At 32.1% G+C, this 18049-nt stretch overlaps 1 protein-coding gene across 1 annotated transcript; it reads right to left on the reverse strand.

The window, feature by feature from the left end:
• Positions 1-15466: 15466 nt before the first annotated feature.
• Positions 15467-16354, reverse strand: LOC111686197 (putative nuclease HARBI1). Its single transcript, XM_023448512.2, is given in 2 exon segments — positions 15467-15982; positions 16037-16354. Coding segments are annotated over 2 exon segments (834 nt in total).
• Positions 16355-18049: the final 1695 nt, after the last annotated feature.

Raw genomic sequence — 18049 nt, forward strand, 5'->3', positions numbered from 1 at the left:
ATTACAATGAAATAAATATATTTACTAAAATGTGCAAACACTTTTCCTTCTGAATTTTGAGAGCAAGAAGGATTCTACATTAAACTATCTTCTTAGTGTATTAAAAAGTGTTCGTTTTTGAAATTTTTATTCTATATACTTATTACCACTTAATTTTCCTTTTGGTATATTAAAACGCACTAAAACAAAACCAAATTATGATCAAAATTTGAAAGTAATGTATTTTGTTATTGTAAATTTTTTAACTTAGCACTGAGAAACATAAAATTTAGCCTTTATAGTGACTATTTAGTTAGTATCCAAAATTTAACTCAAATTTGCTAGCTGGGTTAGCATCAGCAAAATTGTCTTACCCTATCGTGCGTGCCAAGATATATTAATTATAAGGTAGTGTTATCAGAACAGCTGATCGTTTTTTGCTACTATGTTCATTTTTCGCCGTGGTGTAGAATTAATGTCAAACTTTGTTTACATTTTGTAAATGGATTGATCATAAAATTTATGAAGAACTACAAAAATATTTTAGAGTCCAACATTTTATAATTTTTGGAAGTATACCAGCAAACAGTTGGAATATCAATACAGATTTCCTGCAAATTATCTTATTATAAGGTAATAATTCTAAATTTTTGATATGTATGTACATTAGACTTCATATTACATAACGGCAAATATTTTGAGGGGGTTAACTCATGCACATTTTTTTTGAGTCGGTCTAATGTCACTTTTTTAGATTAGTTGTTAAATCAATTATTTTTTCTACTATTTTAATTTTCAATTATTTTAATAAAAACTATAAAATTTCATTTTATTTAGATTTATTTTTATAGATTTTATCTTGGTGAGTATACAAATAGAAAAGAGAAAACACATTTTCTAGAAGAAGAGAATACTCATATTCTAGATGAAGAGAATATTCTTTTTCTAGAAGAAAAGAATACTTTTCTTCTAGAAGAAAAGAAAACTCATCTTCCAGAAGATAAGATAGGAACACTTCTTGATGATACTATGTAGTCACTTCAAGAAGTGACTTTCTAGTCACATTTAGAAGAGTCTTTGGCAATACCTTACTTCAAAGAGTCATCTAGAAGTTTCTTCTGCGGGTCTTCCAGAAGTATCTTCCACATTACTCTTAGACGTTCCCCAGCTCGGCATCAGTTCTTCCCGACTGGTGACAAGAATTCTTATACTTCCGCAACATCGCTGGCGAGCTTTTAGCACGTTTGGAAGTTTCACACGGGTAACTTCCGCAATAGAAAATGTTTGTAGGGTTCTCTTTCTGGCCACCCACGGATCTAAACATACATAACGAAAAACACAGAAAACAAAAACAAAATAAACAACGCAATAAAACCAACCTACATCCAAATATACGAAGATAATTCACAAAACAAAAAACACAACTCAATGACGCCAACACATCCAAATTACAAAAATACACAGCTGAATAAAACCACATACATCTACACACACGTGTACATCGATTTCTAATATACAGTGTTGTTGTTGCTAATTTAACAAAGCATGAAAAAAATATGACATTTTCTGATGAAATTTTCAGAGGTTGTCTAGGATTTTTGCTCATATCTCCGTTATTTATAGACCGATTTTGCTGATTTAAATAGCGATCTTCTCGAAGCATGTCTAACAGAATTATTGAAGATTCGAATCTCGCCGATATCTGGGGACCTCTAAAAACTGATTTCAACAGACAGACATGGCTTAATCGACTCCGTTATCTATAAGGATCCAGAATATATATACTTTATAGGGTCGGAAAATTATATTATAGAAATTACAAACGGAATGACAAACTTATATATACCCTTCTCACGAAAGTGAAGGGTATAAAAAGGAATAAGGGTGGAATAGTTCAATGTTCTGAAAGACATTCCATAGCCAACAATAAATATCTCTCCGATTATAATGAGAAACTACCATCTAAATACTTGACATATTTGGATGCAAATAATTTATTACGGTTGGGCTATGTCTGAAGCTTTATCAGAGGGCAATTTTGAATGGGTTACAGATATAATAATTTGAATCAAATAAAAAAAAAATAAAGCTGTAAGTTTAGTGGTTTCTTTTTTATAAACATATATGTATGTTAAGAATTTTTCGATCTCACTCCTTATATGTGTATATACCAAATGACAATAATCAAAACAATTTCCAGTAATTTAGAGACTTATTTCAATTTCCTAAATTGTTTCAAATTCAATATTTCTTTACTTTCAGAATTTTAATTTGCGAGTGGTTATGGTTGGTAGTGGTGTGTATATCTCATTAATATATATCTCTTTAGAGATCTACTTCACTTAGGTGTTCCCAGTCATTAAAAAAAACTATGAACTTTAAAGTTTGAACATTGACAAGTTTTAATGTATAGACTTTCAAAGGATCACAAAGAAATTATTCTCGTACTTCACTTCAGGATATTTATCCTGAGGGGCTATCAGATTAGGTTCAATGTGGTGACAAACTAAAACAAAAATAACTTTTCTTGAAAAGAATTTTTAGTGGTAATTTGTACGAATAAAGTTGGCTTTAATTTGTGCAACTATTATAAACTTTATTTACCACTCTGAAAATCAAGAATTTTACCATATATGCCGCAGGAACCATTCTCAACATTTAAGTACAACAAACTTTTGGATTTTCCAATTCTCCAAAATGGTAACTTAAAATTATTGAAATTAATTTCCTTCGAAATTTTTGGTAATATTCATTGGCTATTATGATTTTAAACTATTGGTCTATTGCTATGTGTTTTGATGTCGCTGCACACTATTCTTACTATTTAAGGATATTGCTTTCCGCTTACGAGTCCCTAAAAGCACCATAACGAATTAGGTGCCGACCAGCTCACGTACATGATTTTTACTCACGGTGTGAGAACCTCCCTTCGTCATGGCCCAAAGAACTGTCACAATAAATGTTCTATCACTCTGTTCACTAACATCAAATGAAACACCTATGAAGTGGAGTTAGATGTTCACTCCATGCTGCCCTTTTCCTTCCATAATTTCCCATACCTATAACATTTACGGGGATCCCTTCAAAATCCTTAACCACACCACTTACCTTTAATAAACCACTCTGTTAAATGAGATTATTCCAGCATGTTTTTTTTTTAATTCACTTAATTCATAACATATTTATTACAACTATTGCTTAGGATATAAAACATGAACAAATTATGCAAAACTCTATATAAAAAAATTAGCTTTTATATCAATTACAAAAATAAATGGTAACTCTGATTCCTCAATAATATTTCCCTGCCTCAACAAATACCAAACTAAAACGGACACAATATTACAAATTATAAAACAAATAAATTCCCTTTATATGTATATTGATTTCCTCATCTAACTATGCCCCAACTCGGTTCGATGAGATGGAGATGTTTAACAAATTTTATGTAAGAAACGTAAGGTATTTATGGAAGATCAAGGATGCATAATAAATAGTATTAACACAAAAAAAAAAAAACAACTAAAATAATATAACTAAAACTAACAAACTTAAACTAGAGATGTTAAACAAGACTTGTATATTAGGGATAAAAAACTAATTAGAGATAAAAGACTATTATGTTGTTTTTTGATGATGTAATAATTTATTCAAATGTGATTTGTTGGACAGTTGTTGAGCTTTGTGCCTTCTCCCAAAAAATTTTGTAGTTCCCGAATTTTGTTCTGGCCCTGCTCCAGTTCTGGGGGACTAAGAAGTTTAATTGCCTTATGTTTATTAAGTATTTAATTTAAACTGCACTCTCTTGTTTATATTATTTTGTTAAAATTCAGGGGCTGCTTATTTTCTTCCATCTCTTTAAGATGGCCGCGCAGAAACTTATATTTATACCCTATAAGTTCCAAAAAGTTCTTTTCCAATTGGGCCTATAATATTTATGCTCCTTTAAATCCTATAGTCATCACATTCTGACATTTCATAACACAGCCATCCTTTTCTAATTCTTCCACAATTTGTATCTAAACATTGAATAGCTTTATTCGAATTTAACGAACTATCAACATTCATATTCATTCATAAAATCCTAAGTACACATTTCTCTCACACTCTGTCTGACCACTCTCATAATCTCACACCTGGCAACCCTTTTTACTACAGATGTTCGAGGCGAATTCAATACATGTGAGAACTTGACACAAATTGCATTAATTCATTAAATCAAAGAAGCAGACATGTAAACTGACGTAAGTATTTATTGAAATTATTGTAATTTTTAGATATTAAGTTTTTTTCTTTTGTTTTCTTTTTAGGAATACTGGTAAAACTGTATCGTTTCATTATCACAAGATTTCTAATACTAATTTGTTTCTCTTCTTTCTTTTAGCTATTTGAGTTTGGGAAAGGTTGTGGCTTAACTCCACCACATGACTCTAGGCCCTTCCCAGGTTGGTGTTTCCACTGCGAGCTGACCACTCGCATACTCTTCTGGTGGAACCCTAATCAAATAGGCCAACGAGCCAAATTACATATCTGTAATTAGATACTAATAAACTAACATAAACAAAATAAAAACAAGTAGAAAAGTATAGTCGGGCATGGCCGACCATATAATACCCTACACCATGAGTATATTTTTAAAATTTTTACTTTTTATAAAGAAACTTTTATGTTGAATATTTTTCCAAAATATGTAAGCAATTTATTGTTAAAAAAATAAAATTTCTAAATGAGGCTTTATATAGGTCAAATTGGGCCGATCCTCGGTAAATTTGGGAAAAGGATATATTTCTAAATAACAGTTAGTTTTGTTGAGTTTCATTGCGATACAAATGGTTACAAGTCAATTTTAGACGTTTAAGTCATTTTTTGAAGGGGGGTTTGTATGGGGGCTAGGGTAAAATATAGGCCGATCCTTACGAAAATCTGCAGTGTCATTTACACTTATATAAAACTTATTTGTGCCAATTTTTAAAGAGATAGCAGAATATTTGACGTAATTATGCCATAAAAAGCTCAAATCGGGAGGTACGGTTGTATGGGGGCTAGGTGAAATAATGGACCGATTTCAACCATTTTCAATAGGTCCCTGTGCCAAAAAACATGCTTGGTCCAAATTTCATCAAATTATCTTGAAAATTGCGGCCTGTACCTTGCGCACAAGGTTTACATGGACAGCCAGCCAGACGGTCGGACGGACGGCATGTCTTAATCGACTCAAAAAATGATTCTGAATCGATCGGTATACTTTAAGGTGGGTATTGGACCAATATTTTTGTATGTTACAAACATCAGCACAAACGTATAATACCCTCCCCACTATAGTGTTGTAGGGTATAATAACAGACAAAAATATGTATATTTCTAATTAAAAATTTCATCAAATAAAATAAAAAATTGTCGTATATAGCTAACAGTTTGTTCAACAGGAAATACTTTTTTGTATAAGGAAAAAAAACAGAATTAAAAAAACTAAATTTATATAAACAAGCCGAGGATCAGATTTGTACTCAAACCCCGACCTATTCGGATTCAGTAAGATCTTAAATTGCTGTTGATGTATTTGTTATTTTTCCCTACACTGTACTGGGCCTATACCTCCTTACCATACAGGAAGCAAAACTGCCAAGTAATGGGCTCAGTACAGTCGACAAAACTATGACCGACGACTTTGCAATTCCAGCAGGTGTATTGACTTGTGGTCCGTATATCATCAACCTCCAAATCTATCAGCGACAAATATTCCTCCTCACAAACCAGTTCATTTACTCGATGTGTGACATTAGCTTTGGTTGGCTATTAAATTTTCTGATCGCCTTACTTCCCGAAAAAATTGGACAATGTTTTAAGGCGGATTGAAAATATCATCTGAGCAAATGATTTTTTCAAATTACCTCGCATTATCCCCACTAACTGCTTCTCCGCATATGAGTGCGGTTGCTGGTTTTGGAGCTTGATGCCCTCGTTATAAAAAACGTCCAAGGTTTCTTGCGGCAGCTGTCGGCGGTTTAGTATTTTCATTTGAACCTCATGTTCCTACTCGACGCACTTAACGTTGAAAATTGGCCTGTGGATCTTGCTGCAGCTGCTGCTGATTATAAACGTGAGCTGGCGGTTGGACGTATGGTAACTGGCTTTGTGGCTGGTCATGATGTTGCGCTCGCTGCAGATTTTGGGAATTTCTCTTCAGCCAAAGTTGCTGCGGCTGACAATAATACGCCACCGGCTGCTGGATAAACGGCAGAGATTAATACTTTAAAGATATTATGATACTATTCTTACATCAATTAGCAGAAAATACTTTATTTATTCTTATTAAATCATTTATCTTAGAATTTCGACAAATTAGCACAGTATTTGTTTATGCAAAATTTCAAATAGGTAAAGAAGTTGCAATTATACTTTAAATTTAATTTGGAGGACATTTTTTTCATATCGCGAGTTCTTTACACAAAAAGTTTCAATAGAAATATTAAAGGAAGGACGGACTAGTTTGAATCGACCCCAAAAAGTGATTTTAAGTTCATGGATGCACGGTGTTAGATTGACTAGTGTAAATAAAAATAATATTACGGTGTTGTTATGATTTTAATCAATCATTTAATATGTGGAAAACTCATAGGTACTTTTGCTAAATCCTAATCAATTAAGATATCGAAAAATACCTTTGTGCACATAAGTATAACCAGTAGATGTACAAATTGCAGTAATAAAAAAATTTCGAATAGTAAAAAAAATTAACATATTACCAAAATTCAAAACAGGACGATATGTATATTTACATAATTGATTTAAAACTTGAGATAAAAAAAGTTTTTTAATTCTATTTTTGGAAAAAAACAAACAGCATTTATTTCAATTGTTTGCAAAAAATAACCAAAACAAAAAAATAATTCACATGTACACATGCAAAATAAACAATTTTGGTTAATAATAACCAAAGTGGCAAACACTGGTCACAATTTTGAAGATATCATGATTAACTTTGGCACATAGGTTTATATTGGTCAAAAAAAAGGCGGAACTTTAATTTGGTGAGAACCGTTATTTCGCATAGCCAATACAAATGTACCATGTGTGTTTACACTATTGTATAATAACGTGAGATGGAAACAGCTTTTTCACTTTTTTGAGCTTACATGAAAATACATCCCTGATCTAATACGACAAAGAGAGCAATACGAATGTCAAATTTTCCATCAGTATTTTACTCAATGTAGTAAGGTTTACATTACATATCGTGTTTAGACGATCACATCCGCATCATTCTACACAAAATTTTGACAGATCATATTACTTGTGTGCTCGTGTAAAGAGCCTTAGAATAAACAATATTCATTGACGCAGAGGAAAAGTGTGTTCTAATTTTCCCCTTTCTGATTAATGTTTCAAAAAATGCCTATTAATGCTATCCAAGAAGTGTGTGTTTCAAATTTCATAATTGTCGTTTCAGTCGTTGTCATAATAAGACGTAATTGCATCAAAACATGTAGCGTATTTTTGCTTTATTTCTTTTGCAGTTAAATTTGTCAAAAATATTGATATTTATAAATTTAAAATTCACACAAATTCAAAAACTTCATATCATTTTGCGATAACACAATAAAATTCGTTCCTTTTATCTGTACGTTTTTAGTTTATTGAATTGTTAACCCCTTATTCACAAACAAAATTTTTATTTTATAAACGGTTTATAAAATAGATTTTGTATGGAAATTTTGTTTTATAAACCTGAAATAAAAATTTTGTTTGTGAATATAGGGGTTAAAGGTATATAGTAGATTACTATATACAGAGTTTAAATATTAGTAAATGCTTTTATATTTTTATTTTTGAATTTTTAAATAAATAGGCATTTACCTCATATTTAAAAATACGCATATTTAAAATACGGTTCTGATCCATGTATGTTTACCCATACAAGCTATTGCATATTACAGCTTAAAGACAAATATAAAATGTTTTTACATACAATATATTACACCGCAACTCACTAACATCTATATAATTAATAGGCAAGGCTATATTTTGTGACCCCTTTTATTCCTACAGTATACATCCGATATGAGGCAATAATATATCATTTTAAAAGGTTTTGTTCTCAGATGTGCACAATATTATATATATATATATATATATATATATATTATATAATATATATATATATATATATATATATATATATTATATATATATATATATATATATAATATATTATATATTATATATATATATATTATATATATATATAATATTTATATATATTATATATATGTATATATATATAATATAATATATATATTATATATTCAGTATTGTTCGAAACCTAAGTAACTTTTTTTGGTATTGTATACAAAGTACTATAATTTCTATTTTAATTGATTTATTCAAAATTATATAATTGATAATAATATTATGTGTCTACATTACACTAACAACAATAAAAGTTTAATTCCATTTTGCTGGGAGTTACAAGAAAATAATAACTGAATTAACTCCATAAATAGCTGTTCGAAACTTTTTGATGTTCTTATGAAAATCTTTGGTCCTTTTGAGTTCCAAACCCCTTTATGGAACAGATTAGTTACTAGTGTAGTTCGTAATTAATCCCAAGCGGATTTTAAGCCATTCGAAAGCTGCAATGTTTTCCAAAACTGCGAGTTTCGACCCAGCGCTTCAGAATGCCAAACAGCATCTCTAAGGGACTTGAGTCGGGAGATTTTGATGGACAATCAAAGAGTTTGGGTCCCATTACTCGATAACTACTCTTAGATTAACTTTGCCAAAGGTTTTGGTTCATTATCAATCTGAAAATCGCAATAAAGTAAGTTGTTCTGTTCAATGTACTTAATCCTATGGTTCATTTTGTTGGCCAAAAATGTCCCAGAAAGTAAAACAATCGAATTTTATTTCCATTTCAACATCAGGACTTTTTCTACTCACCAAAAATCTTGCCCACAACCTTAATTGTTTGACCTCCATGTTTTTTTTAGCCTTTAATGTACGATCATGTAACCGCATATGAATCCCGCAGTGACATGGCACAGAGTTTACTTAAAGTAATTCGATTTTTTTACAAATTCTGTACAATTTTGGATAGAATATTGAAATAGATTACGCAAGACTAAAAAAAAAACAGTTTTATTTATAAACGGGTCCACATTTTCCTTCTTAAATTCAGGCAAAGTATGTGAGGCTCAAAGGCTGAAGGAAATATTATAACATATCCTTTTAGTGAAGGCCCAATAATGAATGGAGAGCAAAAATTTAAGGGTGTGGCCATGATTTTTGAAGAGAAAGGTTAGTCCTGATATTGAAACACAAACACAGTTGGATTGTTTTTCTTCTTGGGACGTTTTTCGCCAACAAAATGAATTATATGATTGGGAACAACGAAGAGAACAACTTACTTTATTGCGATTTTCAGCATGATAATGAACCAAGATCTTTGGAAAAGTTGATCTAAGAGTAGTTATCGAGTAATGCGACCTAAATTATTTGATTGTCCATCAATATCTCCCGACTCAAGTCCCTTAGAGATGCTGTTCGTCATTCCGAAATGCTGGTTCGAAACTCGCAGTTTTAGAAAACATTGCAGCTTTCGAATGGCTTGGGATTAATTACGAACTACACTAGTAACTAATCTGTTCCATAAAAGTGTTTGGAACTCAAAAGGACCAACGATTGTCATAAGAACATCAAAAAAGTTGCTTAAGTTTCGAACAGCTATTTATGGAGTTAATTTAGTTATTATTTTCTTGTAACTCACAGCGAAATGAAATTCAACTTTTGTTGTTGTTATTATAATGTAGACACATAATGCTATTATTATCAATTATATAATTTTGAATAAATCAATTAAAATAGAAATTATAGCAATGCCAAAAAAAGTTGCTTAGGTTTCGAACAATACTGTATATATATATTATATATATTATATATTTATATATATATATATATATATATATATATATATAATATATATATATATATATATATATATATATATATATAAATATATATATATATATATATATATATATATATATATAAATATTATATATATTATATATATATATATATATATATATATATATATATATATATATATATATATATAATATATATATATATATATATATATATATATTATATATATATATATATATATATATTTATATTTTATATTATATATATGTTTTGTTTCTGTATTTTAAAAAAAGTTTTGTGTATGCTAGTATTTATAGTACCCTAACATTTTTCATTATTCGAGGTCAACAATATTGAAGCCATGCAAGCAGTAATATACGAACACGAAACAAAACGATAGTCGCGACTATGCTACGAGAGGGAGAGGCATTAATATCAGGCTTAAACACAACGCGTAGACCAAGTAAAATAGATGGAAGACTATGAACCCATTTTGCTGGATCGCTGCACAGGATTGCGGCCTTAAACACACGGTGCCACCTCTCTATTATACCATTTGACTCAGGATGATACGGCGTCGTACGGAGATGTGAAGCACCAATTAAAGTTGTTAACTCAGCAAAAACATGTGATTCAAACTGTCTTCCCCGATCGGATGTAATTTTTTCGGGAACACCAAACCTGGCAATCCAGTTATGCAAGATTGCTTTCGCGACTGTTTCGGCTGCCATATCAGGCATAGGCACAGCCTCAGGCCATCTCGTAAAACGGTCGATAATCGTCAAACAATATCGTTGGCCGCCGCACAGCAAAATGGGCCTACAATATCAACATTTATGTTTGAAAAACGTTCCTTTGGCGGTTCGTACTTTGACGTCATAGACTTCGTATGGCGCTGTACCTTTGAGCGTTGGCATGCGATGCAGCTGCGAACAAATTTTGCCGTATCTTTACGCATCGCTGGATAGACAAAACGGGTAGTTAATAATTTTACGTCGCTCGGGTGCCAGGGTGAGATAGACCGTGAACGATAGATAAAATCTGATCACGGAATGATTTTGGAATGAAAGGGCGGACGTTATTTGTCGAAGTATCACAAACCAAATTATGCTCTGAGCCTGAAATTGCAAAAGATGATAATTTGAGTGAGTTAGTGGTTCTACCTGATTGCAAATTTTTTAGCTCCTCATCATCTCTCTGCACTGCGGCGATTTTCGAGTAGTCGACGGTTTGATTTAGTAACTGAATGCGAGATAGAAAATCCGCTGTTGCATTTTGTTCACCCGGGATGTAACGAATATCTGTCGTGAATTGTCCGATGAAGTCTAATTGTCGAGCCCTGCGTGGCGATGCTTTTTCAGGTTTTTGAAAAAAAGCGTAGACTAATGGGCGATGATCAGTTACGATGTAACACTTTCTTCCTTCCAGCATGTATCGAAAATGGCATATACCTTGATACATCGCAGTTAACTCACGGTCGTAAGTGCTAAATTTTTGCTTTGAGTTTGTCAATTTTTTCGAATAAAATCCTAGAGGCTGAAGTGCACCATCCACACACTGATGAAGGGCTGCGCCGACTGCCATGTCCGATGCATCGACAAACAGTGACAAGTCAGCATTTTTTGCTGGGTGTGCTAATAGCGTTGCTTAATTCGTCTTTGCATTTAATGAAGGCAGTCTCCGTTTCAGGTGTCCATTCCAGCTCCGTGCAATCATTCTTAACATTTTCTTTTATCAGTGCTTGAAGTTTTGCCTGATTTCTAGTTGCGTTTGGCAAGAGCCGTTTGTAAAAATTAAGCGTTGCAATAAATCGTTTTAATTCCTTAGCCAGCTTAGGTTTTGGAAAGTTGTTTATCGCCTCAACTCGCTCGGGAAGTGGTCGTATACCGTCTCCGGTAACAAATTTAATTAATTAGAAATTTAATTTCCGTTTTACCAAACTCGCATTTGTCAACGTTTATGGCTAAGTTGTTCGCTCGCAATCTTTTAAAAACTTCGATTAGGTCTTTTCGGTGTCGTTCGGCTGATGTTGACGCTACACAGATGTCGTCGATGTATGCGAAAGCGAAATCCAAACCTCGCAGCACCTCGTTAATGAGTCTTTGAAAGGTCTGCGCCGCGTTGCATAGTCCAAATGTCATGAATTTGAACTCGTAGAGGCCGAAAGGTGTTGTTATAGCTGTTTTGGCGACATCTTCAGGATGGACCGGGACTGATGGAATGCTTTCGGGAGGTCTATTTTTGAAAAAATTTTCTTACCATTAAGGTTACTGGTAAAATCCGACAAATATGGGAGCGGGTATCGGTCACGGATGGTTTGCGCATTCAATGCTCGGTAATCGCCACATGGTCTCCAAGAGCCATTGGGCTTTTGCACCATGTGTAACGGACTGGACCAGTTACTGCTGGACGGTTGGCAAATTCCAGCTTTTGTAAGCGCGTCGAACTCAGCTCACCCATCACCCACTACTTTATTAGGTGACAGATAACGAGTACGAACACGTGAACGATTACGAGACTGATGACGACTGCGAGAACGTGAGCGAGTTGTAAATTTTTCGAATTGTTTTGTGAGGTTATGTACCGCAGCACGCAATTCGTCGATTTCGCTAGCTTCATGTTTTGAAATTACGATAATTTGCTTATCTGACACGGCATCCACTATAGAATCTGCGATTCTTGTAAATTCAGCTGCGGGTCCGCTCGATGCGGCGACAGCGGGTTGCACGACGTCTGAAAGCCGTTTTATCCATAAACTTTTGAGAGCGGCATCTCCCAGAGTAGATCCAGCCACGCGTTTCATTTCGTAATAGAGTTCCGATGGCTTTTTGTCGCCGAGAGGCAACTCGGACAGGAGCCGATTTAGTCTGCGCTGCTCACTGTCTGCGAAATGATATATTATTTTCTTGCGGATGTAATCATATCGCTCGTTTTGAGGCATTTCCGCAATGACTTCTGACAATTGTGATATGACGCTTGGATCTAAAGTTGCCAAGACTGTTGCTGTTTTTTGTTTATCGCTTGAAATCCCTGATGCAGTGAACCAGAAGTTCATGGTTGTAAAACATGATTCAACGTTTGAACTGGCCATCTGTGGTATTGATCGGTATACTTTAAGGTGGGTATTGGACCAATATTTTTGTATGTTACAAACATCAGCACAAACGTATAATACCCTCCCCACTATAGTGGTGTAGGGTATAAATATAAAATAGAGTAATAGATGAAATAATCCAAAGAATTATTAGAAAAAACGCACTGAGTGCTCTTTCAAAATCTTTAACTGCCAAAGGCGACTTGTATCCCAGGAAAACTATTGGACTCCTGATTTATCTTTTTCAAGATCTATATACGAACTAGGATGAACACTATGTTTAAATTTAGACCTCTAAACAGACCTTAGGTTCACCTAATACATACACTTTTATATATTAAGAACCTAAATCAAGAATAACTATCCAGATCCAAATACGCCTACTGTATCTTATTCATAAAATAAAGAATTTGAAATATGAGGTTGAAAGTCAAGATTTTAGCATTTAATAGTTCTATAGTGGTATATGGTGATGTCCCCATACTTAGAGTGGCTAGGATGGTACTTGGTGTTAGATTTATTGAATAAGAATCAATATTATACAATTCTAAATAAAATTTACACAATACTCCCCAAATAGATGAAATTTCCGTAATGTAGTTTTTGTTCAGATGAAGTTTTTTCTTAAAATTTATAAATTTTTACATAGGCAAATTACTTAATTGATTCACTGTATATATGTTTATTTGATTGATTGTGTTAGTGTTTTTTATTATACAAAGATGTTTTAACTACCCTGCCAGCAATTCAACTAACTTTAAATGCATTAAAAGTCGACTTTTTCATCAACTAGTTATGGTGGATTCTTGGATTATTTTTAATGGAGCCAACTGACTATTTTAACATGGCGATGTCCTACGCAGTAGTCAATTGTACGACTCTGCATGACTTTTCAACTAGCTTAAAGTTAGTTACTAAAAAATTAGCTTAAAGGTAACTCTTTATTAACTAACTTAAAGTTAGTTGCTGAAAAGTCAAGTAATAGTTTTCTTTTGTACTCCCTACTGTACTAATTAATTACATTTTATGCCCGTTAACATAAAGTATAGTTTAGTTAAATTAAACAAAAAGTTATCTATCTTCCAGTTAATTCAACAAGAATCTTTAACAGAAAGTTAAAAAATATCATTAACATTAAGCAAATGTTATTTAAGCAAATGTATATAAATTGTGAATATTATTTAAAAATTAAAAGTCAAACAATTATAAAATTTTAATTTATTTTAATCATTTTAAAAACTATGAGTCAAAAAGGAAAAAGGATTCGGTAAGCAAATTCAAATATATTGTACTTAAAACTAATTGAACGTTATTTTTCATAGTTGCCAAATCTAGTATCTTTAGTAGAGAAATATAAAGATATAGTCGAGTCTAAAAAACCGGACGCTGTATCTTGGAAGCAGAAAAGAGAAACATGGCAGAAAATAAAAGAGGAATTTTGTGTTCAATGTGATACTCATCGTACATCAAAGATGCTACATGAAAAGTACGAAAATATGAAAAAAAAGACAAAGGTTTTAAGTCATCCCAAAAGAAAGAACTATATCTTACCTGCGGCGGACTAAGCACTAACGATAAGGAAAACAACTGTAAGGTCACAAAAGCACAATTAATTTTATTCGAAAACAAGTAGGAAAGTATAGTCGGGCATGGCCGACCATATAATACCCTACACCATGACTATATTTAATTTTTTTTATAAAGAATCTTTTATATTGAATATTACCATAATTCCAAAATATTTAAGCAAATATTAAGCAAAAATGTCTAAATGAGTCTTTATATAGGTCATATATGGGCCGATCCTCGTTAAATTTGGGAAAAGGATATATTTTTAAATAACAGTTAATTTTGTTGAGTTAGACGTTTAAGACATTTTTTGAAAGGGGGTTTGTATGGGGGCTAGGGTCAAATAAGGGCCGATCCTTACGAAAATCTGCAGTGTCATTTATACTTATATAAGACTTATTTGTGTCAACTTTTAGAGAGATAAAATAATATTTGACGTAATTATGGCATAAAAAGTTCAAATCGGGAGGTTGTATGGGGGCAAGGTGAAATAATGGGCCGATTTCAACCATTTTCAATAGGCTTCGTCCCTGTGCCAAAAAATATGCTTGGTCCAAATTTCATCAAATTATCTTGAAAATTGCGGCCTGTACCTTGCGCACAAGGTTTACGTGGACAAGCAGCCAGCCGGACAGACGGACGGACATGTCTTAATCGACTCAAAAAATGATTCTGAATCGATCGGTATACTTTAAGGTGGGTATTGGACCAATATTTTTGTATGTTACAAACATCAGCACAAATTTATAATACCCTCCCCACTATAGTGGTGTAGGGTATAATGAGAGCAAATAATAAATACAATCTACTTCTGTATTTAAAGACAAACATTTTATTTTGATTTCTGCATAAGATTTAAAACAGTTCGAATATGATTTAGTTCGCAATTTTTCCAGCTTACATCATTGCAAGGTACTTATTAATTAGATGACTTCTAACATGGGATTGTGCTATATTTGTTGAAAATTTTTCTGTATTTGTAGAACTTTGATCATCTGTAGTTTCCGAATTTAAACTAACCTCTCCCGAGGGTTCTTCCACTTTATATTTGATAGCTATATTGTGTAGCACTGCACATGCAACAATTATTGCCATTGATTGTGATACACGCATACCTAAACTTAATATAGGAAATCGCCTTTTCAATACGCCAAAACATCGTTCGATAGTATTTCGTGTTCGTATTTGTGACTCGTTGTACAATATTTCTGCATGTGTTACGGGATTAGTCAATGGAGTCATTAAATAAGGTTTAATGCCATATCCACTATCACCTAACAAATAATAATCTTGAAATTCTCCATTTTCGAGTTTTGCCTTTATTTTGCTATTATTAAATATATTGCTATCATGAGCTGACCCTGGCCACCTACATACAATATCCATAATTTCTAAATGTGCGTTGCAAATAGCCTAAAAAAAATATTTTGATAAATAGATAGGATGCCATAAGATATCTTTACCTACTTGTACATTAAAGGAAAAATACCCCTTTCTATTTCGATACAATTCCGCATTATTTCCACCGGGAGACTGAATACGTATGTGAGTACAATCTATACTTCCGAGAACTTTTGGAAATTTTGCAATATTGTAAAAAGCATTTGCATTTGATTTAAGTTCTGTTACTTTTGGCATTTTTATAAATTTTGGATACAGTTTTGCCAATGCTTATGATACCCTTTTCACAGTTCTACTTGCTGTCATAACACTTACTCCACAATAATCAGCGACAGTTATTAGAAAATTTCCTGATGTGTAATATCGAAGAGTCAACAACAACATTTCATTAACACTCAAAGCTCGATTTCTAAAGAAACATCAGTGGTCAACATAAATATTTACATACACATGAAAATATACGATAGACTATACCTTGTTGAATCTGATTGTACATCTCTTGATATCAGTTGGCCAACATAACGAACGGCCTCCTTAGAAAGTCTGTATCTTTTTTTAAACTGATCATCCGCGATATAAAAATGATTAAAATAGACCTTTTGGACATATTTTTTTGATGCAGATCTATTATTTCTATTATATATGTTAAATAAATGACTGGAACTATTTATATGATGTGACATTATTGCAAATAATTTATAAATAATATTTTTAAATTGTGGCAGTTAAAAATTAACTAGAAGCAATTTTTCGATTAAATTAACCTTATGGTTATTGCTAACAATGACATTGTGTTAACGATTATTTTTTAATCTTTTGTTAAATATTTATGTTAGAGCTAACTTTAGGTTAAGTTTTTTATTGTTAACGGGCCTTAATCAAATATATTTAAAATTTAACTACTAGTTATCAATTATTACATTTCGCTTTAATACAAGTTATGATATTAGGTCGTTAAAATTATCATCAGTTTTCTGCAGGGGAACTAATAATAACACCGGTATCCATAAAATTATGAATGATTTGTTCATTATTTCCATGATTCCCATTGATCCAAATCTAAAATAAATTTTAAAATGTTATGTGTAATGTTAACTGTTAATGTATTATATTTACAGTATTAATCAGCTAAATTTAGAATATAGGAATTTGAAATATTTAACATTTTATAATTAATTTTTAAAATTTACTGACTCTAATTCCACAACGTATACAAGAAGATGACAAAAATGTAAAACAAAATTCCAAATAAAAAAGAAACATGAGAAAACATGTCGAAACAAAATGCTCTCAGATAATTTTGGGGTACTCCCGCATTATATGATAGTTAGCTTGTAGCTAGTCTTTAAAAGTCGCACAGTGGGGCAGCCAAGGAGTATTCGAGTTTATGTTTTGAAGATGAACCCTGCAGATGCCCCCCTAAGACATGTAAAATTTTTAAACTCGTGCCATTTTTTTGTTTTTCACCCAAATACAAAGATTTTTATATTTTCTTGTTCGTTAGACAATAAAATTTCCAATAATATACAAAAAATTTCAGATCAATATCATTTACAGATCCAAAAATATACGTTTTTTAATTTAAAAATTCAACAAACTTTAGATTTTTGCCGTTTTTTTTTGCCCAAAATGTGTCTTAACTCTTTTATTAATAAAATAAAATTTTCTTTAAGAACATATAACAATTTTATAGTTTTCTATAAAATTTTTAAAATTTTTTTGAAAATGTTGCCACTGCGTCCTTCCGAATATGACCTATTTTTTATCAAAACTTCAACTTTGGGCGACATGTTCTAAAATCCCAAAGCTGGGATCAGAAAACTGAAAGCAGTTTTGGAAACCTCAATATGTTTTCTATTTACTCCAAAAGTATTTTCCCAGCCCTGAAAGAAATGTGGACCCTATGGGCAAAAATGTACAAAATCCCATTTTTGGGATTTTCATTCCTATTTTTGGGAATTGCGGGATGCCCTTTGAATATATTAATCCTCGGAAAGGATTAATAGATGTAAAGGACTTTATAATTTCTCAAGGAATGAGAAATTATAAAGTTTAGTTGTAGCGTGTGGGGAAAAAGAG

The sequence above is a fragment of the Lucilia cuprina genome, chromosome X (genome assembly GCF_022045245.1).
Source record: "Lucilia cuprina isolate Lc7/37 chromosome X, ASM2204524v1, whole genome shotgun sequence".
Classification (NCBI taxonomy): domain Eukaryota; kingdom Metazoa; phylum Arthropoda; class Insecta; order Diptera; family Calliphoridae; genus Lucilia; species Lucilia cuprina.